We start from the raw sequence: 22862 nt of genomic DNA, 5'->3' as shown, positions 1-22862 counted from the left end.
TCTAAAATTGTGTTTAAAGTCTTCTGAACAATCTAGAATAGTATTTCAATAAAGCAAACCAATAAGGAAAAATTTTCATACCTAACATTAATATATAGTGTCTGTTTACAAGTTGTTTTGCTCTTTTTGTTTGAAAAGTTTTTGACAACAGCTCCTTTTGTTGAACCATGTTTGATTTTATTCTATCTTGTGGATTGGCTTCTTGTGCCATGTAAGTTCCCTTCAATGTTTTAAATGATTGGAGCTCATTGCTCTTACAGAGATAAACAGAAATGGGGTGATGTCTTAGGAAAACAGTATCCCATCAGTTGGAAAAATACAGTCATGATTTTCAGAGTGTAAGGTCTCAGGCCCCAGGTTCTTGGGGCATTTGTAAGAGAAGAGAAGATCATCTCCATTCTCAAAAGCTGGGGGTACCACACTAAGCAGACATTGCTGTCTAGACTATTCATTCTGATATCAAATGTACCAATCCTAAAAAGATGAGTTGTGGGCATTGTTTTAACTTCAGTCAAAATTGAAAACCCACTCCCTGGAGAAAGCAAGGTTGTCAATCTGTAGCCCTTTGGCTTTAGAAAAGCCTTTTGTTCCTCTCAAATTTCTGCTTTGTTGTTTTCATCTTCAGATTCTAAACTCTTTGTTTCTCCTGAGTATTCTCCTTTCTTTGATTTCTTTTCTCCTGCAAGCATGATGGCTTCTTTTCTCTCCTGTTTCCCAGGATATAATCCCTCAGCCTCTGCTGGATCAGTACGTGTCGATGACTGACCCAGCTCGAGCCCAGACTGTCGATACCGACATAGCCAAGCACTGTGCCTACAGCCTCCCAGGGGTGGCACTGACCCTGGGCAGGCAAAATTGGCACTGCCTGAAAGATACGTATGAAACGCTGGCTTCTGATGTACAGGTAAAAGCAGCCTTTTCAGAGGCATGCACAGAAATAGGGTGGGTCATCTGAGCAGGAACAAAAGCGAAGCTGCAGCAAGGCTCATTGACTTGCAGTCTGTGTGAATGCAAATTGGCATATTTACTGGTCTCTGATGAAATAATGCTTTGAATGGCCAACACCTGGCAGTGTTCGTTTTGCTCCAGAAATGCCACCCGAGATATTGAGAACAGTGACTTCCCCTTGCTTGTTGTGATCGTGTGTCTGCTGTGCACCCCTAGTGGACAGTGCGTCGGACCCTGGCCTTCTCTATCCACGAGCTGGCTGCAATTCTTGGGGATCAGTTGACGGCAGCTGACCTGGTGCCCATCTTCAATGGGTTTTTAAAGGACCTGGATGAAGTACGCATAGGAGTTCTTAAACACCTGTATGATTTTCTAAAGGTAGGAAGAAGGGTTAAAAGCAAAAAACAAACCTCCCCTCTCCAAATCAGTCCTGTTAAACCTTGGATATGTGTGGTGTCAGGGTAAAAAAACAATGCAGCTGTCTTGCTGTCTTCAGCTGAAAAGTACCGTCCAGAATCTTCCAGTGAGTATTCTTTCAGTGATGGGTTAAATATTTTTTATGTCTTTTCTCCTAATGTTCCTGTCCTTTCGAGTTGTAATTCTGTGGAACATGGTAGACACACAGCCTAGCACATTCTGTGCAGAAGAGACTGAGGCCCCTGGGTAGTGACCTGACTTGCCCAGAAGTCACCCAGGGGAAGAGCCTGGGCCGAAGTCCAACCTCAGTTCTACATGAAGGGCTTTTTCTACAAGACGTTGCTGCTTCCTTTCTTGCTCCCTCCCCCCCCCACCCAAAGGACTGATGAATGTAAAAACAAGAGTTTAACAATGACCTAGAGAAGCTAATCACTGTCACCCACACGACTAAGAGCTGCCCTTGACGGACTTTGGTGCATGATGCACCAGGGTAGATTTTCCTGTCCTGGGGCAGAGGAGCAGGCTCTGCTCTCTGGGAAGCAGCCCTGGTGCTTTGTCATCTGAACACACGCAGACTGGGGTCTTTAGGTGGGAAATTATGAAAAGAGGAAGACCTGGCGGCATTTAGATGTACGTAAGCACCTGTACCAGCTGAGGGAAAGGCTGGAAGCATTCAGGGATGCATTTGATGTCAGTGAACAGCCATGTTAATTCACAGCCACGCTGGGTCCTAGACTAGGTAGTATTGGGGAAATGCAGAATTCTTGCTGGTGAGAAATGTATAATCTGAAGTATAATAAAAGGGAGTATTTTGGGGTCATTTTGAGGGCTTATATATTTTTATTTATATTTATTTATATACGTTTTTAAAAAATAGTTGCTTCATGAAGATAAGAGGAGAGAGTATCTTTACCAGCTTCAAGAATTTGTAGTGACTGGTAACAGCAGGAACTGGAGGTTTCGGTATGAACTAGCAGAGTAAGTAAACACCTTTCTGGGGATATGAGAAGGCAAATTAGATAGAATAATTCTTAATTTTCCTACCTTATAATTGATTTCTAAACCAGCAGTAATAATGTTCTTTTGGATAAAGAGATTATGTTTTTATTAAGGTATAAACTGAATTTCAGAGCCCTAAGTCACAAATACCACAGTCTCCGGGGAAACATTCATTTTCAGATGAAGACAGGGCTGGAGTCACTTTGGAATTAGAGTGCTCTGCTGTTCTATAAGGCAATTTATTCGAACCAAATAAAAGATGAATCACCCACTCTTCAATATTTTTCTATTAATCAGAGCAGTTTTTGCCATAGCTTTCTTGAACATTCTGAGTGTTGTCCTCTGTAGGGTACAGCATACTTTATGTACTTCAGCTTCTAGAGAAAATTAGGCTACCATGGAGATATGAAAGGACCTAACCCAGATGAGACGACTATGAAATAAAAATGTCCCCCAAGGTGGCTCAAGTCTGTACATCATTTTGTGTGTGAAGGAGTTAATTCCATCTTGTGCCTGCAAAAGGAATGTTCCATCCAGGTTTTAGTGATTATGAAAGAGTGAAAGCATCGCTTTCAATAACTCCCCTTCCAGAGATATATAATGTACCTTTTGTGGTATTGAGGGAATTTGTTTGGGGTTATTGTTTTCCAGTTTTCACCTTGTTGAGATTCATTTCGGTATCTTTACTTTCCATTTTTCTTATCCACAAGTAGTATAGAAATCTCTTAAATAATTGTCTGCCCTGAAGAAATTCATCGGGATTTTTTTTGCAGCTATTCGGCATATGATTCAGCTGATGCCAGGGGCAAACTGAAAGATTTTCTCTTTGCTGTGATCTTTAATCATTATGCTTAATTTGAGAGATTGAGGTTTTAGTCATTATTCCATGTTCCCAGCTTCCTGGTCTGAAGCACCGAGAAAAACAGGCCCAAGTTTTCCACGAAGGCATTGCGACCTCTAGTGGCCGCGCGCGGGCGTGCAGCTGGCAGCCGAGCCGGCTGACCCGCTTCCCGGGGAGACGGGACCGGCTCCGGCTCCGCGATCCGTATCTCCCCCTCGCTATCTCCCATCTCCCCGCGCTTATTGAAGCCCCGGCTGCCGATATGAATTCCTTGCTCCCGTGCCCATGATATTGGTATCATTTTTCTGAAAAGAGTGCTTTTTGATATGAAAGTATTCACCGGCACTCCTGGCTCCTGGTTCTAACTTCCTCCCCATCTCTTTTTCATTTCCTTTAGTTGCTTGGGTGAAAATAATGCCGTTTATTTTTCATGCCCTTCTCCCCCAGCCCCATTTAAAAACATAGTGAAAGCTTTGGGGGTAGGTTTTCTCAACTAGCCATCTCACGATTTTTTTTTTTTTTTTTTTTTTTGGTCTTTCGGAGTAAAGAGCAAACGCTCCCCGTTCTCTCCAAGCGGACCTCGCTGGATTGAAACCGCCTCCGTGGTTCAGTGCCGAGCCGGCAGGCAGAGCATCAGATTTAATTTGTAGTTGCAGGAACGCCGAGGCGGCAGTGAAATCTCATTTGAGTGTTCCCTTGATCTTTGGGAACTTCAACATTCTGGCTATTTTTATGTTATCTGATTTTTAAAGTTTTATATGCTTTTCAACTGATAACCCAAAATTGAAATATTAAATCTGTATTCATAAATTTCTCAGCCTCTGTTTTACAGAGTTTAATTTGTTTTCTTTTTGTTTGATTTGTGTGTGTATATGAGATACAGAATTAATTTTTTTTTTTTATTATTTCTTTGCATGGTCATTTCCCTCAGCTTTCTGCTGTTGGCATTTTACTGACCGAAGGTTTGCTAGGTCCTTATTGCCTTTCATTTCCCAGCCTGACTATTTTTATCTGTAAAATGAAGGGAGAGGAAAAAGAAATTAATAAGGTGGTTTTGGCCCCCAAATAATTTTTTTTTTTAATTTCAGACAGCTGATACTGATTTTGGAACTCTATAATCCCAATGATGTTTATGATTACTTAATGCATATTGCCTTAAAGTTGTGTGCAGATAAAGTTTCTGAAGTTCGATGGATCTCCTTCAAACTAGTAAGAATCATGGCCTTCTCTGTTTGTGATTTTTTGCAAATAAAAATGTTTATTTTCCATTTTAACTCCTTTATCTTTTCTGGGCTTAATTTGTCAGCTTACTTTTGAAACCATCTTTTAAATTTTGAAATTAGGAACTGTTTTATAGTTTTATTAATTTTCAGGATAGCTTTTTTGTTAAATTATATGTTTCAGTGATGGCAATTGTGTATAAATCATTTTATATATTTTTAAAAACCCTTTTAAAAACCCTTTAAAGCCTTCTTTAAACAATAGCTTAGTGTTTTTTAAAATACAAGTTGGGTTTTCTCTGTTGCTTGGTTTTGTAGAAAAGTATTTAGTGAGCAGAGACTCCAGTACAGAAAAGCCGATCCTGTTTTATGTGGGCTTATACTGGCTGAATACTAATGAAAAAAATCACATTTGAAAATATTGATTTTAAGATACTCTGATAGTATTAAAATTTTATAAAAATGACATGTTCTGAAAGGTAATGATTTAGTTATTATGTAAGGGAATATATTCTAAAATTTGGAACCTTAAGATTAGTAATATATTTTTCTAATTCCAGTCCCCTTTTTGATTCCATTTTTATGAAGGATTTTGTGTATATGTATTGCCATATATTTAAACATCTTTTTTCTCTGTGTTCTAATGATGACCGTGACAAAAATTACTTTCTCCCATGCTTATAAATTCATTTTAAAGGTGGAAGGGTACATAAAAATATCTAGTTTCCATGTAAAGTAATATTCATAATTCAAATAGATGGCAGCATTTTAAATTTGCTCTTCTGATGTTTTTCACAGGTTGTGGCAATTTTGCAGAAGTTTTATTCAAACAGTGAAAGTGCATTGGGGTTAAATTTCATCAATGAACTCATCATAAGGTTTCGGCACTGTTCTAAGTGGGTTGGAAGACAAGCTTTCGCGTTCATTTGTCAGGTTAGCAAGACCTGCAGGGAGAATCTACCTTGGGTATACATTTGCCATGGGATAATGTCAGGTTCACCAGATGTTGATCAAGTACATACTGTGTGCCAGATATACTCTGGATGCTAAAGACAGAGAGTGGACAAGACCCTACTCTCCCTGCACCTCCATCTGGTAAGATGAGGGCTGGGCTCACAGTCCAGGGCTGTGTCTGCCACTGCACGTCACCTTAGCCAGCTGCCTTGGAGGGAAAGAACAGAGCAGCAGGTTAGAGCAGGGATTATATAACCTCTTTAGAGTAAATGTGTGATGTTCGTGTCAGTCTGTCCAGCTCCTCAGATCATCCTTTCTACTTGGCATCTTGGAAATGAGGGTGTGATTTATGTTTGGCTGGGGACAGTGGCAATGATAATGGCTGCCATTTCTTAAATGCCTTGTGCCAGGCATCTCATCACACATCTGATTCTCTAATGAGAGCTACTGCATGTATTGAGCCTGGCATACCCATTTACCTTTAGACTAGTTCTTTTAGATCAGGCATTCGAAGCCCAGAGAGGTTAAGTAACTTGTTCCAGATCATGCAGGAAGTATAAAACCATGATTTTTTTTTTTTTTCCTGCTAAAATGTTAAGCGTTTTAACTTTTTGTCTTGCACATTTTCAAGCATATACAAAGGTGGAGGAAATGGTATAATGAATCTCTATAAACCCGTTGCCCAGCTTTGCCAATGGTACAGTAAAGCCATGGTTGGACTATACCTGACCCCTGACCACAAAGCCCACTTTCTCTGCCACCCCCCAACAAAGGACTTGCCATCTGTTGGGCTGGAGGGGGCATTACAGAGGTACTGTGGCCATCCACTTTGAGAAGTGCCGTGGATAGCAGAGTAAATACCAAACTCACCACAGGCTTGACAGCACAGCCTTTGGTGAAGAAAAAATTCACTGTTCCAAATCATTTTATAGAGAAAGTGTAAATGAAATATTTTTTGCTTTTATTATTTAATTCGTTATCTGAGATTTAGAAAGTCGGTAATAAACAAAAGGAAAAGACTAACTGGAAAAGGTTAAGAGGGCAGATTTGGAGTCAAAACGACCTGCTTTGCAGCCCGATTCCAGCACTTCCCTGAGAGTGGCCTTGGGCAAAACAACTTCAGCACTTTTGTCAAGGGGGACAGTGCTATGTACCTGCTTTCCAGTGTTGTCGTGAGGCTGCAGTGGGCTGAGGCATCTGAGTTGCCTAGATGGTGCCTGGCACCCAGAAGGAAGACACTTGGGGAATATCAGTGTCGTTGACACAGTGCCCACCACCATGACACAAATCTCCCTGTAGCAGGAGAGCCACAGGAGTTAGAATCCACATGCCTGGCTTATAATTAACTCTCTGCTGCCACTTGTTGGTTGTGAGACCTTAGGTTTTCACCACTACATTGGACCAGAATTCTCTCACTTGTTAAACAAGGCTAATTTTTATTTCCAAGGCTAGTTTTGAGAATTAAACGAGCAAAGACATGTAAAACTCTTTGTAAGTGCAGAAAGCAGTGTGCAGATGCTGCAGATTCTTACACGAGCAGTGTTTCCTAGTCCTTCACAGAGGTCTGGGCGTTGGCTTAGGGTTCAGGATTTGGCTGTTACTGGACAGCCATGGCCACTGCCTCAGAGCCTGCATTCCAGTGAGTAGCAGGTGAGGGTTTTTAACCCTTATTGGCCGGCTGTGTGCAGTTTGTGATAGACGGCAGCACTGTGATAGATGGATAAAGGACCTGCCATTGTAAACATAAGGAAACTGAGGCTCAGGTTAAGCTGGCTGGGCAAAGTGACTCATGCTTATATTCCCAGCGCTTTGGGAGGCTGAGGTGGTAGGACCGCTTGAGGCCAGGAGTTCAAGACCAGGCTTGGCAATGTAATGAGACCCTGTCTCTAAAAAAAAAAAAAAAAAAATTAAATAGATAAATAAATAAAAGTTAGTTAAGCCACTTACTTGAGGCTACATAGCTAGTGAGCGATCAAGTTAGGCTTTGCACCTAGACCTGTCTGGCTCCAAAGCCTGTGGTTTCCCCACCAAATCTTATACTACTTGTAACCCAGTGCTCAGTAGTAGATTACAATAAAATACTGATTGTATTTCTAACTATATTCAGTGTTGGGATTTAAAAATTCTCACACACGTACCTGAAACCTACAGATTGTGAAATTACTTCTTTGGAATTAAAAAAGTGTATGTTTCTAGAAACTGTTGAAAAACGTTACTTTTTTGGCTGTGGCTTTTTTGTCACAGGCAGTGGTGAGCGAAGAGTGTGTCCCCGTGGACCAGTTTGTTGAGCACTTGCTTCCCAGCCTTTTGAGCCTTGCTTCAGACCCTGTGCCCAATGTGAGGGTGCTGCTGGCCAAGGCTCTACGGCAGACGCTGTTGCAAAAGGGTACGTGGAGCGTTTTGTAATCCTACACGTTCTAAATAAACCCCATCAGTTGTTGAAGGTAGCAAGTGGATTTCCTTTAGGAAATTGTTGCAAGTGTTGTGATAACGTACTTAAGATTAATTCTGTAAATTAGTATGTTAGTTTTTATGCTTAAATTTATGTTATTTATAAAATGACGAAGGACATGAATGTGATTCAGTCTTTATATTTACTAACCAGATGATAAAATACAAAATATTACATAGCCTTCTGGAAATGAGGGAAACTTTTGTCACTTTTGAGTTATGACATGATAGAGTATGAAGGGGAGCAAATTTAAGCCTAACTGCTATTAAGTTTTAATGGTATTATTTTGTAGTCAGTAGAAAAACGGTTATAACCCAACCTGGTTGCTTATTTAAACCTGAAGAGGACTTCACATAAGCTTTGTGTCCCTTGGATGGTTTCTTTCTACACCACATACATAGGAAAATGTCTTCAGCTCTGCCCTGCATGGACCTTTCTTGCCACTTCATCCCCTGCCCCGCCCTTCCAGCAATCTGCTCCTCCTCTTGGGTTCTACACGTTGCCATTTCTTTTGTGTTGTAGGGAAAAAAAGGTAAAAGTAAATTTTTTAGTTATGACAATTTTTAAAATATGGATAACTATTGGAGATCATCTTTAAAATTTAAGAAATACTCTTTAAGTAAGGCATTTTACCATTTGAAAGGACATATGTATGTGATTATCCATGAAAAATGATTTACTGTCCTGACATGTGGTTAACATAAAACAAAACTAGAGTGTGTTTTTGAACACGGTTCATGGCACATGTGATTCAGACTCATGGTTTCTCTCTTTAGCCTATTTTAGAAATGCCGGTAACCCTCATCTTGAAGTCGTAGAAGAGACCATCTTAACTTTGCAGTCTGACCGGGACCAAGATGTTTCCTTTTTTGCCACCCTAGAACCAAAGCGGCGGAATATTACAGACACGACTGTACTTGAAAAACAGAAATAAGTACTCTGTGGTGAATTGCAGTCTGATCGTTTCATGCTTGGCACATGTTGCTTATAACTTGAAGGGGAACTTACTGTATTATACCTGCTGAGGGAGAAAAGATTTCTGAACCTTGCACTCGATTGACTGGCCCCTTTCCCATCTGCAGCCCTAAGGGGGTTTATTCAAGAAGGCTGGGCCTGCTCTGTGCTTCCCCATCCCGGGAAGCCTGATCGCTAACAGTCTGTACAAAGGTTGCAGACCCAAGCAGCTACCTGGGTATCGAGGTCTCCATACCATCAGATTATCTGCCACCAATTTGTTTTCTCTGTGACACACTATATTATTTGAAGTCCTCCCCCCCAAATAAAGTAGTTTATTAGAAGCTTTTAAGTCTTTAATAGGCGCAATTGCATATTTGCTTCCCTTATGTTTTCTTATAACATATAGTTTATGGTGTTATATTTTATTTTTAACTGAAATACTGTACATATGTAAATAACTTTTGACAGGAAGAAAAATACGTTTATGTAATATTAGCCCTATCAGTGAGCTGAACAAATACATCATTTAAATTTATGCTCCACTTTGAGTTGCTACAAATATAGTCCAATTTGTTTACTTTTCGAAAAATGTGATAAAGAAACTGTTAAAGAACGATTTATGGCAATCTTTCTAATGTTGTACTTTTGTTATAAACTGTACTTGGAACTTTTGCTCAGATACTCACCCCTCCCCTTTTGGTAGGAATTGTATCTGTAAAGACATGTGTTGGCCTTTAATAGAGGCAAAGAGCTGAGAGATCTTTCATTTTTATATGGATACGGTGTCATACGCTTTAGAACTTGGGAGGGAAACTGATAATTGAGATACATGGATATTGACTTTATTATCTAATGCTTTAGAATCTTAACAAAAAATAGGAAAACATAGTTCTGATCAGAACTTGGCCACAAGTTCATCCCACCAGTGATTTTGGAGGTTAAATTATGTACTCTTCAAATTGACTTAAGTACACAGCACTTAGGCTTCATGCTTTTAAAATTTAGACTAAGAGAAAGATGCTCTAGAATTTAACCAGGCTTTTCATTAATTAAAAGATTTTTCATTGATTTAAGATTTTATAAACATTTCATTCAGTTCTACATGTATGTATGCTCATGTTATTTTTCTTGTTCCTATTTTTATGTCCTCCAAGGTAGGCATAGGGGAAGGAAGGAACAGCCCAGTTGGGGTTCAGGAGCTAGCTGCCAAGGGCATGCAAGCTATTTCTATTCTTCCCTTTGATCTTTTTCATGTCTGTCTTTTCTTTCTTTCTTTTTTTAAAATAAAATTTGTGAAGCTATGTATTGAATTTCCTGGTACACAGGATGTTCCCCCGCCCCCTTCCCAAATTCCATTGAACTGATTCTTTAAAAAGAAAGGAAGGAATCTATACTGAGCCAAAGAAAATAAGGTACATGTATGAGAATTTTAAATTATAACCCAGGGTAGCGTTTAGACAGCTTCAGCAAAGAGTGAGTTAATAAATTGGAGGCTACATATTAAAAAAAAAAAAATCCTTCTTGTGTTTAATATTTGCCTAAATAGGTGGAGATACTGTTTTGCTTCGGTAACAAGCAATTTCTAATTTTTTTTATTGCCTGGAAATTGAGATTGTCATGTTGTTAAAATCTGTTGATCTAACAGCAAGGAGAATTATTCAACTGGAATCTTGTATTTTATGCAGAGCTTAATTTTCCATTAAGGAAAAAAAATGAGCTTCAGTTTGTGTTGTGATCTGTACGATCTGCATGCTCAATCACAGCATGCTGGCAGAGAATACAGGGGCTCTTTGGTAAATAATCTAACCTTTACTGTTTCATTTTATATGTTAAAATTTTCCTATATTTAATATGAATGCCTTTACAATGCACAGATTTTTTTATGGCTGTAATTTCTCTGCAAAAATAATTTTTAAAGCTTGTATTTTATTTTTTGTAACAACTGAAAATTTTCTAAGATTGTTCTGGTTTCCCTAGCCTTTCTGTCTAGCGTTCCCTACCCGCCTCCGCCCCCACCCCCGCATCACTTTAGCTCCTGTTTGTATTTAATTGTTGTTCGTAGGTGTTGAGTGTTTGTGATTTGACCACCACATGTAAGCTTCCTGTTTACTTGAACGCTGAGCCTCATCTCCGGGTGAATTAATGGAAAAACACAGATGGGTTTCTCACAAACAGAGCTCTCTCGAAAGGTGTCTTAACAATAGGCATCATCACTGGCTTTCCCAAGTGGACATTTCTTCCTTTGTTAAGTGTTTTTATCAGCACCTTTCTCCCTCCAAGATTTCAAGAGCATTTTCAAAGATGATGGATTTTGATGCAGCTTTGTAAATTTCCATGAAGGCCTATCTTCCACTCTGAGTCCACAGTGGGGACCAGATCTTGACTAGATCTGCCGAAAGGAGTCATATTTCTGCAGTGTTTGTTTTTCATTCATGCTAGAAATATGTTTAAGCATGACTAAAGACTGCGCCTGGCAAGGCTGTAAACCATGCATGCAGTGATGATTTAGAGCGTTATTCACAAATAAGCTCTCCAGGTGGTTCGCCCCAAATTATGCAAAGATTGTATTTTAAACAGACACAGAGAAGAGGGAACCATTTTCCTAATGGCAGCAAGACTCATCCTCCCGTTTTCCCAGTGAAAAGAACTGACATTAACAGCGGCTTTGGAAGCTGCTAGAAGGAGCTGGGGAGGAGGCTCGGCCTGCGGTGGGGGCTGGGGCGGGGGTCCGCGCTGTGGTCGGAGCGTGGCCTCGCGGCAATGTGCCCGCGCTTACACCAATAAATCCCGGGGGTTTTAGGAAGCCTCGATGCCTTTTTTTATTATTTAGGCCCCATCTCCCGCGGCCACGTGAAACCGAGCCTTTGTTCACGTCGGAGGGCTCGGGCCTCGGGCCGGGAGGGGCGGGCGGCGCGGAGGCGTCACAGTCGCGTGGGCAACGAGGGCGGGGGAGGAGGGCTGCGGGGCTGCGGGCGGGGGCGGCGATGACGCGCGGCCACCGCGCTCGAGCCGGATGACGCGCGCTCCGCGGCGGGGCCATGCGGCGGGCGGGGGCGGACGCGGCGGGGGCGGGCGGAGCGCGCGAGGCGGGGCCGCTGGGGGGCGCGCTTCGCCCGGGGGCCGCGGCGGGCCGGTTGGGGGGCCCCATGGCTGGGGCGTCGGGACTCGGGGGGCCCAGGGCGGGCTCGGCCAGCTCGCGGCCCCTCCCCGCGCAGCCCCCGGCCCGGGCTCGCCACCGAAGCGAGTGGCTCGTCGGGGATGGGCGGGCCCGGAGCGCGTCGCCTGACTCGGCCCCTGATGTCTTCTTCTTGCGAGTGCGGCTAGAGGAGACCGGGGAGATGTTCCGAGTGACAAAATGCCACAGCGACATGACCGTGCGGGAGCTCAAGGAGGAGCTGGACCTGATGGTTGGCATCCCCTTCAACCTGCAGCGGCTCCAGTACCTCGATCAAGGTGGCTCCTGCCCCGCCCGACCCTTTCCCTGGTCACGTGTGCTCCCGAGACAGCCAGTCCACTTCTGCACTTGAAGTCCCAAAGAGAACTCTGCTTAGTGAGGACCCCCAGATGTCCAAGAAAACCTCAACCACCTTGAAACCCCACATGGAAGAGCCACCTAGGGTCTTGGCCACAGAGGGACTTCCCAGTCCCAAACACACCAGGTTCCCCTCAGACCCCAAATCTCCACAGCAGGACCCTAATTCACAAGCACATCCTGCTGTATCAGGCTACACTGCCAACTCTGAGCACATCCTGTCTATACCAGGACCCCAGGCCTCAAAGCTCCCCGGAAGCCCAGACTCTCAAGCACCCCATATTTTCATGAGGGACCAGAGTCCCAAAGCCAACTGTGTTCATATAAGACTTGCCTGAAACAAAGCTTGTCCTCAGCAAGACGCCAAAACCTAAGGCAAACCTGCCTGAATCAGGACCCCAAACTAAAGCAAACCTCAGGTCCTTGTTCATGCTGGACTTGTGAACATCAGAAGCTCAGATCTCTAGCCAACCATGTCCATGCCAGGATGCCACAGTCCAAAACAAATCCTGCTGATCTCAGGACCCCAAGCCCAGAAAAACTCTGCCCAACACTGAACCCCAAATCTCTAGGCTAACCATGACTACCTCAGAACCCCCAATCCTCCATCAGTTGTGTCCACACGAGGATGTTCAAACTCAAACCCTGCCCATCTCAAGACCCCAAACAGAACAAACTTGGCCCAACTTGAACCCCAAGTCCCCAGGCTAACCATGACTACTTCAGGACCCCGAATCCTTCAGCCACTTTACTCTTGCAGGGACACCAAAGAGCAAAACAAACACTGCCCACCTCACGACCCCAAAACCCAGAATATAACTTGCCCAAGACTGAACCCCGAATCTCCAGGCCAACCATGACTACGTCAGAACCCCAAATCCTCCAGCAACCATGTACATGCAAGGATGTCAAAGCTCAGAACAAATCCTGTCCATGTCAGGACCCTAAAACCAAGAACAAACTTGGTCAAATCTGCACCCCAGATCCCCAGGCTAACCATATGACTGTGAGAACCCCAAATCCTTCACCACCATATCCACGTACGATGCCAAAGCCTAAAACAGACCTTGCTCACTGTGGGACCCCATCTCTCTGAAAACTCTGCTCACATTTGAACCTCAAACCTCCAAGCTACATCCCAGAGCACACTCTACCCACATCATGACCCTAAATTCCAGAGCAGATATGCCCGATTCGGAGTCCCCAGTCTCCAACTAACCGTTTGTACGTCTGAACCTCAATCATTAGCCACTTCTGTCTACATAAGGATGACAGCTCAAAATAAACCCTGCCCACATCTGGACCCCCAAATTCAAAGTCACCTCTGCCCACAACTAAAAGCCAGTCTGTAGGCTCCCATTACTGCATCAGAACCCCAACCCAAGCAACATATTCTCATAAGGGCTCCAAAGAATGTGACAAACCCTGCCCACAACAGGACTGCAAAGCTCAAATCCCCAGGAAAACCATGTTTACATCAGCACTCCTAGGTTGAAGCTAACCATGTCCACGTAAGGAAGTCAAGTTTCAAAACAAGCCTTGCCTACATGAGGACCCCAAAACTCAAGGCAATCTTTGCTTGTATTTGAAACCCAAATCCTTCAGCCAACCTTATCCATACTAGAACCCCAGATTCTAGCCCAAACCCTGCCTGTGTCATTACCCCAAATTTTGTAGCAGATCCTATCATCATCAAGACCCCCAAATCTCAGGGCAGATGTGCTCGATTTCTAACCCCCAATTGCCACACCATCCAGGGCTACATGAGAACCCCAAATCTGAAAATAAGTCCTACCCATACAAGGACTCCAAATCCCAGAAAAGACCCTTCCCATGCTAGGACCCCCAAACAGCAAACCTTGCTTTCATCAGAACCCCAAATCCAGAGTAAATTCTGTCCTTGTCAGGACCCCAAATCTCAAAGCAAACCCTATCCACGGTTTGACCCCGAATATTGGCACTAACCCAGTTCATATCAGAACACTGAATTCCAAACTGTGTCCTTGTCCACATCGGGAGCTCAAAGCTGGCCCAACCAGAATCAGAACCCAGTACTCAAAGCTCCCCATGGCTAAATCAGGACCCCAGAGCCCTCTGTCCAGACAAGTCCCATGTGGTAGGTACCCAGTGGAGGCCAAGGACCCTAAAAGCCCATCTCTCCCTCCATCGGTCTCCTTCCCTAGACCTGAGGACACGGGCTTCCCTATCCCGATTCCCTACAATATTTAGGATATGAGAACAGGAGCAAAGCCCCTGGGCTCCATCATCTCCCTACCCGGTTGAAAAAAAAATGCAAAACCGGCCGGGCGCGGTGGCTCACGCCTGTAATCCTAGCTCTCTGGGAGGCCGAGGTGGGCGGATCGTTTGAGCTCAGGAGTTCGAGACCAGCCTGAGCAAGAGCGAGACCCCACCTCTAAAAATAGAAAGAAATTATATGGACAGCTAAAAATATATATAGAAAAAATTAGCCGGGCATGGTGGTGCATGCCTGTAGTCCCAGCTACTCGGGAGGCTGAGACAGGAGGATCGCTTGAGCCCAGGAGTTTGAGGTTGCTGTGAGCTAGACTGACGCCACGGCACTCACTCTAGTCTGGGCAACAGAGTGAGACTCTGTCTCAAAAACAAAAAAACAAAACAAAAAAAAAAAAATGCAAAACCCTTCAAGAAAATGAAAATATAAAAAAATCTCTGGGCTGCTGCACAGAGAACATGAATGGCCGCTATTGCAGAGACTGCAGTCGTACTGCAGGGGCCGGGACGCGGTGGAGACAGAGATCTGAAAGGAGCCTGTCTCCACGAGCCCGGTGCTCCCAGGCACTGCCCTTCCCGGGCTCGGTTTCCCAACCCCGTAGGGCAGAGCCCTGTAAGCTCTAGAATTCTCAGTGCTGTTTCCCCCTACGGACAGAAGTGAGTCAGGAAGCTCACGATGTACAGTGAAGGCCAAAATACCTTCCTTTGCTCTCTGTAAAATAGGTTAAGCATTTTTCATGACGTATTTGTTTTCCTATAGGAGTATTCGAAAGATGCTCTTGGGCATTTTCGAGGCTTTATTTGAAAAGCAGTGTGTCGTGAGCCTAGTCTGTATTTAACATGTTAGAAATTGAAGGTGAGTTATTGAAGGACTTAGCGAGAGTTCCCAAACAAGTAATTTGAAAATTATGTCTCCTCAACTGCCAATGTCTGGCACCCCTTCTGTTCGCTTGTTTTCACTGATGAGCTATGCTGAGCTATAAATTCCAGAAGGCTAAGAGGGACTGAGAGAGATGGGGTGATTTAACAGTGATGTCACAATGCTGTCACTCGACAGACGCTCAGCAACCGTTAGAAGCTCGACCTCCGCTGTTGCCGTCCTTACCAGTGGATAGCAACCGACAGAGAGAGAAGGTGCTACTTTGTTGGGAGAAGAAATCTGGGCCACTGCCTACTAAATAATCCGTTGACGGGGGTCTTCTGCCCACCTCCAAGGTCGCAGGGCAGGGAGCGGGTGGCGATCAGATGAGATCATGTGTGTGAAAACCCTGAGCCACACAAATCTCAAAGCGCTGAGCAGATTCACGGGCGAGGGTCGCCGTTACACATGTGTTGTCAACTCTGATAATTTATTTAGCTGGTGATAATTAGCGTTTGTCTAAGCCTAAGGCAGTGGCCGCCTGTCTGTAAAAAGAGGATGTGCTCTGATTTCTGTACGAGCTGTTCAGCATGCTTGAATTGTACTCTTGTATTTCTCAGGGAAACACAGCTTTCCTCAATATTTTCAAAGTTGTTAGGAAGTCAAGTTGTCTTACGTAGACTAATTACTGATTATCTTCCGTGTTTAAATCACGAAGAGGACACTAACCGATTTGCTAAGCACGTTTCTGTTTACATCCACCGCCCTGAGTTTCTGGTGACCGAGTGGTGCCAACAGAGAGCATGAAGTGCGTGGTCGTGGAGGGAGGCAGGTCTGGTTACGGTGCGGCTTGGAGTTTGCTGGTGAGCTTCAGTTTGCTCCTGGGCAAATCGAGATCACAAAGCGGCCTTGCAGGGCTGTCGTGAGAATGAAAGAATGCAAGTACTCAGTACAGGCACGAAGTCATCACTGAGTACTTAGTACACAGGCACAAAGTCATCGATCACTCAGCCAGGGAACCAGAAAACTCATGAATTCCACTCACTTGGAATATGTGATAATCGAAGCTGGGCAGAGCTGAGACTTTACGAAGAAAGCAAGTTATATCGTTATTCTTTTAAGCAAGACTGTAAGTGGTCATGCAAGAAAATGTGTGTGTGTGTTTAAAAAGATAAACCAAACACAACTGCACTTTCTTAAAAGGTTCTGTATCTAATTCCCTTCTGCTAACACTGACAGTCTTCCCCAGACAGTGTGAATTTGTGAAGTGTGAATTGATCCACCCCATTCTTTGATGTGAGTGAGATGCAGTTCTGGGTGACGGTTCAGGCGGAAGAGCTCTGACAGGCCATGTCCAAATTATGGCAAATACCAGCATTAGCTTCATACGTTACCATAGATTCTCCACTGGGGTGATTTTGTCCCCCGGGGGCCATCTGGCAATTCTCCGGAGACATTTTTGATTGTCATAACGGGGAGAACGTGCTACCGACATCTCTCGGGTAGAGGCCAGCGAAGCTGCTAAACGTCCTCCGGTGTGCAGGGCAGCCCCCCAGCCCCACCCCGCGGAGAGTTATTTAGTCTAAAACGTCAGGAGGGCCAAGGTTGAGAAACTCTGCCTTAGGCTGTAGTTTGAAAGACCCAATAATTTTTTTTGTTGCTGTTACCTCTTTAGTCAGCTAATGACATCAACCAGAGTTGTATTTTAGCTTAACATATATAACTTGTATAACTACGTGGTACTGTGTCTATTATGTATAGTTACTGCAAGTTTAAGTAGTTCTATTTGTAGAATTTGCCTCATAAAATGACTGGACTGACTCATGTATTTTTTTTGCAATAGGACAAGTTATAATTACAGAATTTTATCAATTGTTGCCGTTGTTTTTTTGTTTGGCTTCTATCTGAGCTGAGCCAAATTAATTTTCTAAAAAGCAGTAACGACACCAAAAGAGACTCATGTGGAATCATCCAATGGGATCTGTGTTCAAGATTCTAAAATTATCTTTGTATCCAAGGTCAGATAATCTCTTAACTCATGCAATAGTTTATCTTTAATACCCCATTTTTTTAAAGGAAAAATTATTCCTCGTAGGAGTTTTGATGGATGGTGCTACGTTAAAGTTCCATGATGTTGTTCCTGGTGGAATTATTTCATTATGTATCTGGCATCATGACGGATGGACAGAACTCGTTGTGGCGGCTGTGGAAGGGGATCTCAGTAAGGTGTTTTCACGCTTCTTTAAACGGATATTATACTTTACGAAGCAACGGCAAATTGTAGGGGGAAAAATCAGTTAGTCTTTAATAGGGATATGTGAGTAAAAGTTTCAGAGTAGGGAAAAAGGATAACGACCCGTGTTTAATTATCGAATACCGTATCTAGTGCTTTCATTCATTCTTTGGGTTTACTTATTTATTAATATGATTTATAACGCACTTACCGCCCCCGCCCCCAGCGAATCAAGGCAGTGCATTGTCTATTCATGTGTGTATTTTATAAAGTTGAAAATCTAATTTAACACACTGAGCGAAGAACTTCAGAGAACTTGGAATGCGCAGCCCAGTGCTCAGGGCCTTACACGAGTGGGGTGCTGGGGTGGTCCTGCCGGGGGCTGGGGGGCTGGAGAAAGCCCTGCTCCTTGGCTAAGCCACAGGCGCCTGCTGTTTGCGGGGCTCTGGGGGTGGGCAGTGGGGGGCAGGAGGATCAAAACCAGGATGTTTAGCCAGCGGGGAAGATGAATCACTCTGACAGGGGGCAAGTGTAGACCCTCTCCAGAGAAGAGACTCAGATGGAAAGCTGTGAGCTCAGGGAGAAGAGGAGTCCAAGTTCACTTGCTGGGAAGGGGTCAGGGAGGCTGAGCACAGGAGGGCAAGGGGGTGAGGCGGGGAGGAGGGGTGGGCTCTGGGCAGGCGGGGCCAGGACCACAGCATCCCTCCCCACTGCAGGCGTCAGGCCTGGGCGGGAGGGTGGGGTCCCATCCTGTGACTCCTTGCAGTTGCTCCCCTGCCTTTGCCCCTTCACCCTCCCCGGCCTCCCTGGCCTCCCCAACCTCCCTGGCCTGTCCTCCCACTGGCGATTTGGTCCAGGCCTCAGTTTCCTGGCCCTTGCTCTGGACGTGGGGTTATGTCCCTCCTGTGAGGTCTTGAGTCAGAACTGCCATCACCCTTGGCTTGACCCTGTCCCCCCTTGCAGCCCCACACCTGACTCCCACATCTGGGACAGAGTTCCTCTCTGTGGGAGCCCATAGTCTTCCTCCCAAGCTCAAAGACCTAATTTATAATACCAGATGACTGTATTATGAAGCTATTTATCTGTGAGCGGAGTTCAGAGTGTTCCCAAAGCTCAGGGGATTGATGGCACAAAACTAGGTCGGAAGGCCAGGAGACATCAAGTCTCCAAAGAAGCTTGTTGCCCTCTGGGAAGGCTGTTGCATGTTGGAGGGTGTCTTCCTTAATGGCCACAGCCACCTTCCTCTGGACACCCAGCAAAGCTATTTTCTCTCTTCAAAACACGGACAGGAAGGCCTTCCTGCCCCCTCAGCTGACTGATGGCAAATTCTGTTTCCTGAGCATGTATAGCATCGAACAGCGTCCTCCCCTACTTTCCTGGGCTTCCGACTGCTCAGTTCGGGTTTGCACCTCTTTCTTCCCATCATGACCTCCAATTTGGTATCAAGCAAAGCTTCGCCTGAGAACACCCCGTCAGCCCTCCAGCAAGGGGTAGCTGCCCTCTTGAGAATGACTCAAACCCCATTTATCTTGCCCAGCTATCTTGTATCGGTATCACTGAAGACTCCCTCTACCGAACTGCAAATTCAGAACATTTTAAAGATGAGGAGTGGAGGCGGTGGACATCTCAGAGGGCGTTTGTGGCATTGTATATCACCTCGCACAGAGGCCACGCTGATGCGGTGCAGTACCTTCTAGAACAAGGTAGTTCTGGCAGAAAGTTCAGTGTGTTCAAGAGTTGGGGTCTTTTGCTGGTAGGGAGGACACAGTGTCTTGGCTTCCCAATCCCTTCAGCAGTGGTTTCCTGGACTGTGTCTTGTCAGCCCTCAATCCTGGTCCCCATGGGGCCACTGGCTCCCTGTCTGGACAAGTGTCCTAGGACACGCCAGCCAGAGGCTGCGCCCCTTCTCTTAGCTAGGTCTCCGGAAGATTCTTTCTGTCGTGGTGAGATGGGAATTTCAGGGAGCAGCTGAAAGGGTTTCCTGGTTTGGTATTTCCCACCAGACACGTCGCTGGGAATGTCCCCACGCTCTCTGCCCGACTTCCAGCTTCCCCTGCAATTGGGTTTCTGCGATGATTCAAAATGGTCCAGCCTGTGCCACGGAGCCCTGTGATGGCCAGCAGGCTGGCGGGCTCCTTCCCCCAAACCCTGTGATTGTTTCCTCAGGAAACATTTGCCCTGCACTCTCCTCTCACCCCACCTCCACTGAAGGGCAAGACCCCTCTCTCTCTCCCCCCTCGGTTGATAGAAACGAAGCCTTATCTAGCTCTGTCTCTCAGTTAAAGAGCTTTGCACGAGATTCTGCAGGATCTGTCCTCCCTGCATGTAGGATATTTTTGGGACAAGATGCCCACTGATTGAGATGTCGACTTCAAGAACAATAGACCATAACTGTGGACAGCCCAGGCCACTGGCTTCCTTGGGAAAAGGAAGACCTTTTGGTGTTGGGTCCACGGTTTGGTGCTCAGACGGGGCCTTTCGAGGGTCTCCCATATCAACCGGCCTCCAGGGAGACCCCCTCCTTCCTGCAGCCGAGGCCCAGCCTCTCTCAGCTCCGTGTTCTCATTTGCCCGCTTTCACCGAGCAGGGGGGAAATATCTCAGCTATCTCGGGCTGGCTGGCTGGGCGTGTGCCGGAGTGTGAACCTCTGTGGTGGGTACTGGCCGCCTCAATTGGGTCCACCTTCCTCCGCTGCCTCCCTGCACTTGCCCTGTTGTTAAATGAAATATGGGCTTTTCACAGCCGAGCAGTCCTTTAAGCTCATAAAAAGTCATTTTCACTCTGATGGCACTGTGATGTATTTGAAGGCGCCAGTTAAAAAATGACAGCCAGCTTTGCAAAGTTTTCTGTCCTCTGCAGACGGCTGCTGTGAGGGGCCCTGCGGTGGGCGCCGGTGTTAATGAGAGCCTGTTTAAAACTTCACCTCGCCAACCAGCCGTAGCTCATAAAAACGGGCTACCGAAATGTCACCTGAACTTAATTAAATTGCCTTGTTTTCTGTGTCGTAATATTTGTTACCCAGAGTTTGATTCAATCCAACAAGTCCGTATTGGACACCTGTCATCGGCCGCTCCGTCCGAAGGAGGCGGCGAGGAATTCAATCGAAACGAAACTGTCCATGACTCAGGCTGCCCCCGACTGTCATTTCCCGAGTGCCTGTCTCCTGCAGGCACCGAGCTACGTGCCGGGGATGAAAACAACAGTGATCAAAACAAGTGTGTTTTCTGCCCCTGCGGAGCTTATGAGGGGAAGTCAGCAAATTATGACACATGATTAACTGCACGGCCGTTCGTGTGCAGGATGTTCTGAAAATGTGGAGTGTCTCCTGAGCCTGGGGTGGGGGCTGTTCAAGGGGAAACTGAGGAAGGTCTTCCTGAAGAAGTGAATGAAACCTAAAGAAGGGTGGGAGTTAGCCCAGGAAAAAAGGTGAGAGTGCTGTTAGCAGAGGGAGGAGCACGTGCAAAGGGCCTGGGGCTGGATGCAAAGCAGGGTTATTTAAGAGCTAAAGATGGAAGGCAGGTGTCGGTGCAGCCTTGGTGGTGGGTGTGGGAGAAAGAGCCTGGGGGCAGGGGGTGCTGGAGCTGTAAGGGAGAGGTGGGGTGAGGCAGTAAAGACCTCGCCCTGCGGGCGGGGGGATGGCAGGGATGGGATTTGAGCAGGAGTGTGATAGGAGCATTCTAGAAAGATTGTTGGCTGCTGCAAGGGGAACAGGATTGGAAGCAAGGCAGCAGCGTCCCCCAGGCAGCTCCCCCCAGGGACCATTCCCCTCACAGCCCTGGACCCCTCCTGGCCCCCAGCCGGCTTTCTTATTTTACAGGAGCCAACTGCCTCGGCAAGTCCCCCCTGGGCAGGACACCCCTGCATGTGGCTGCAGCCATGGGCCGGTTGGACTGCATAAGCCTCCTGATCAAGTGGGGGGCCTTCATCCACGACAAAGACGCCAAGGGGGAGACCCCCATCTCCATCGCCCGCCGCCTGAACCGCAAGCAGAGCGAGCGGCGGATGTTCCTCCTCCACTGGCTGGCACAGTCTGGGGCAAAGGACCTGAATGACATGGCCATGAAGAAGGTTTTTCAGAATGTCAAGTCTGGGTTTGGGCCCAAGAGGAAGACCCCAAATTAGCTCCCACTGGGAACGTTTGCCCATCGAAGTGGCCTCAGGTAACTTTCCAAACTTTAATCCCAGGGTGGCCCTTGGTGAGCAAAAATGCAGGTAAACATGACAATTAATCCGAACCAGATACTAAATTATCTGTCCTGTTTGCAAATGACTTTGGAGAGTGTTGCTGAAAGTAGGTGAGTTTGTAATCCATTACAGACCTAGCAGGCTGCAATGGCATCCTTTAATTTTAAGCTATTTGTACATTGTATCCAGCAACGAGGCTTCAGGTGGAAGGGAGCCAATTACCTCCTCTCGGGTATGCAGCCGGCAGGCTAATGCACAGCGTAATAGGGGCAATAACAGCAGTGATAACAGCACTATTGTTATTGCACAAAACAAGTCCCAGCAAACCTTGGGAGATTGTGCGTAGCGTAGGTTGTGAATTTTGGTTTGTAAAACCCATGCAGCCAAATGCTCCCCAGCGAGGAATGTTCTGGAATTTCCCTGAGCCATCCTCGAGGGGTCTGCTTCTTGAGTTGGGGGGCAGAAGTGAAGCTGGGGAGAGCTTGGTTCTCCAAACATCTTCTCCAAAAGGGGTGCCTCATGACTCCTGGTGGGAGGTGACTCGCTGGCACTGGATGTGGAGGAAACAGCACAGAGGTGGCCACACCTCCCCGTCTGTCCCAACCCCGGTGGTTGGAGCAGTCCCCTCCCACCAGCTTCCTCCTCCTTTCCTTGGGGCAGGTCACCTGGGAGTGTCCTCGCTCTTGGATCTGCATCTCACAATCTCACCTGGCCCCCAGGTGTGCCTGCAGGGCCTGGCCTGCCCATGGGCGCCTGAGCTGGGTGTGGGGACAAGGACTGGCAGCTGTCCCCCTGTCTTGGCAGAAATGCCAGCTAAAGATGTCTAGCTCTCCAGAACTTTCCAGAAATTTGGCTTTTTGATGGGATAACTCCTGCTTTTTAAATGTTGACTTGAATTTTTGAGGAACGTGGTATGGTACGAAAGGAGAGAGAAGTGGGCCACACCCACGGGACTGCCTCTGGGTGTCAAACTCCAATTTGTTTCAGTGAGAGAAGTGGCAGAAATAATCTATGT

The 22862-nt window shown here is 45.8% G+C and overlaps 2 protein-coding genes across 2 annotated transcripts in view; both read left to right on the top strand.

Moving 5' to 3' along the window:
- Window positions 1–9331, top strand: part of LOC138400579 (serine/threonine-protein phosphatase 4 regulatory subunit 1-like) — an 81093-nt gene extending 71762 nt beyond the window's left edge. Inside the window, exons 14-20 of the mRNA XM_069495541.1 lie at window positions 719–904; window positions 1165–1326; window positions 2243–2343; window positions 4294–4414; window positions 5224–5358; window positions 7624–7765; window positions 8608–9331. Of these exons, the coding sequence (XP_069351642.1) occupies window positions 719–904; window positions 1165–1326; window positions 2243–2343; window positions 4294–4414; window positions 5224–5358; window positions 7624–7765; window positions 8608–8765 (1005 nt within the window). The 3' untranslated portion in view covers window positions 8766–9331. The remainder of the gene's footprint in view (window positions 1–718; window positions 905–1164; window positions 1327–2242; window positions 2344–4293; window positions 4415–5223; window positions 5359–7623; window positions 7766–8607) is intronic.
- Window positions 9332–11826: 2495 nt separating this feature from the next.
- ANKRD60 (ankyrin repeat domain 60) lies at window positions 11827–21784 on the top strand. Its single transcript, XM_069495680.1, has 4 exons — window positions 11827–12241; window positions 17525–17655; window positions 19200–19365; window positions 21480–21784. Exons 1-4 carry the CDS (start codon window positions 11827–11829, stop codon window positions 21782–21784), a joined length of 1017 nt encoding a protein of 338 aa, XP_069351781.1.
- The last annotated feature ends 1078 nt before the right edge of the window (window positions 21785–22862 follow it).

Source organism: Eulemur rufifrons, chromosome 20 (genome assembly GCF_041146395.1).
Source record: "Eulemur rufifrons isolate Redbay chromosome 20, OSU_ERuf_1, whole genome shotgun sequence".
Taxonomy (NCBI): domain Eukaryota; kingdom Metazoa; phylum Chordata; class Mammalia; order Primates; family Lemuridae; genus Eulemur; species Eulemur rufifrons.
Note: the sequence above shows the minus strand (reverse complement) of the source record. Positions and strands in the feature narration are given on the sequence as shown.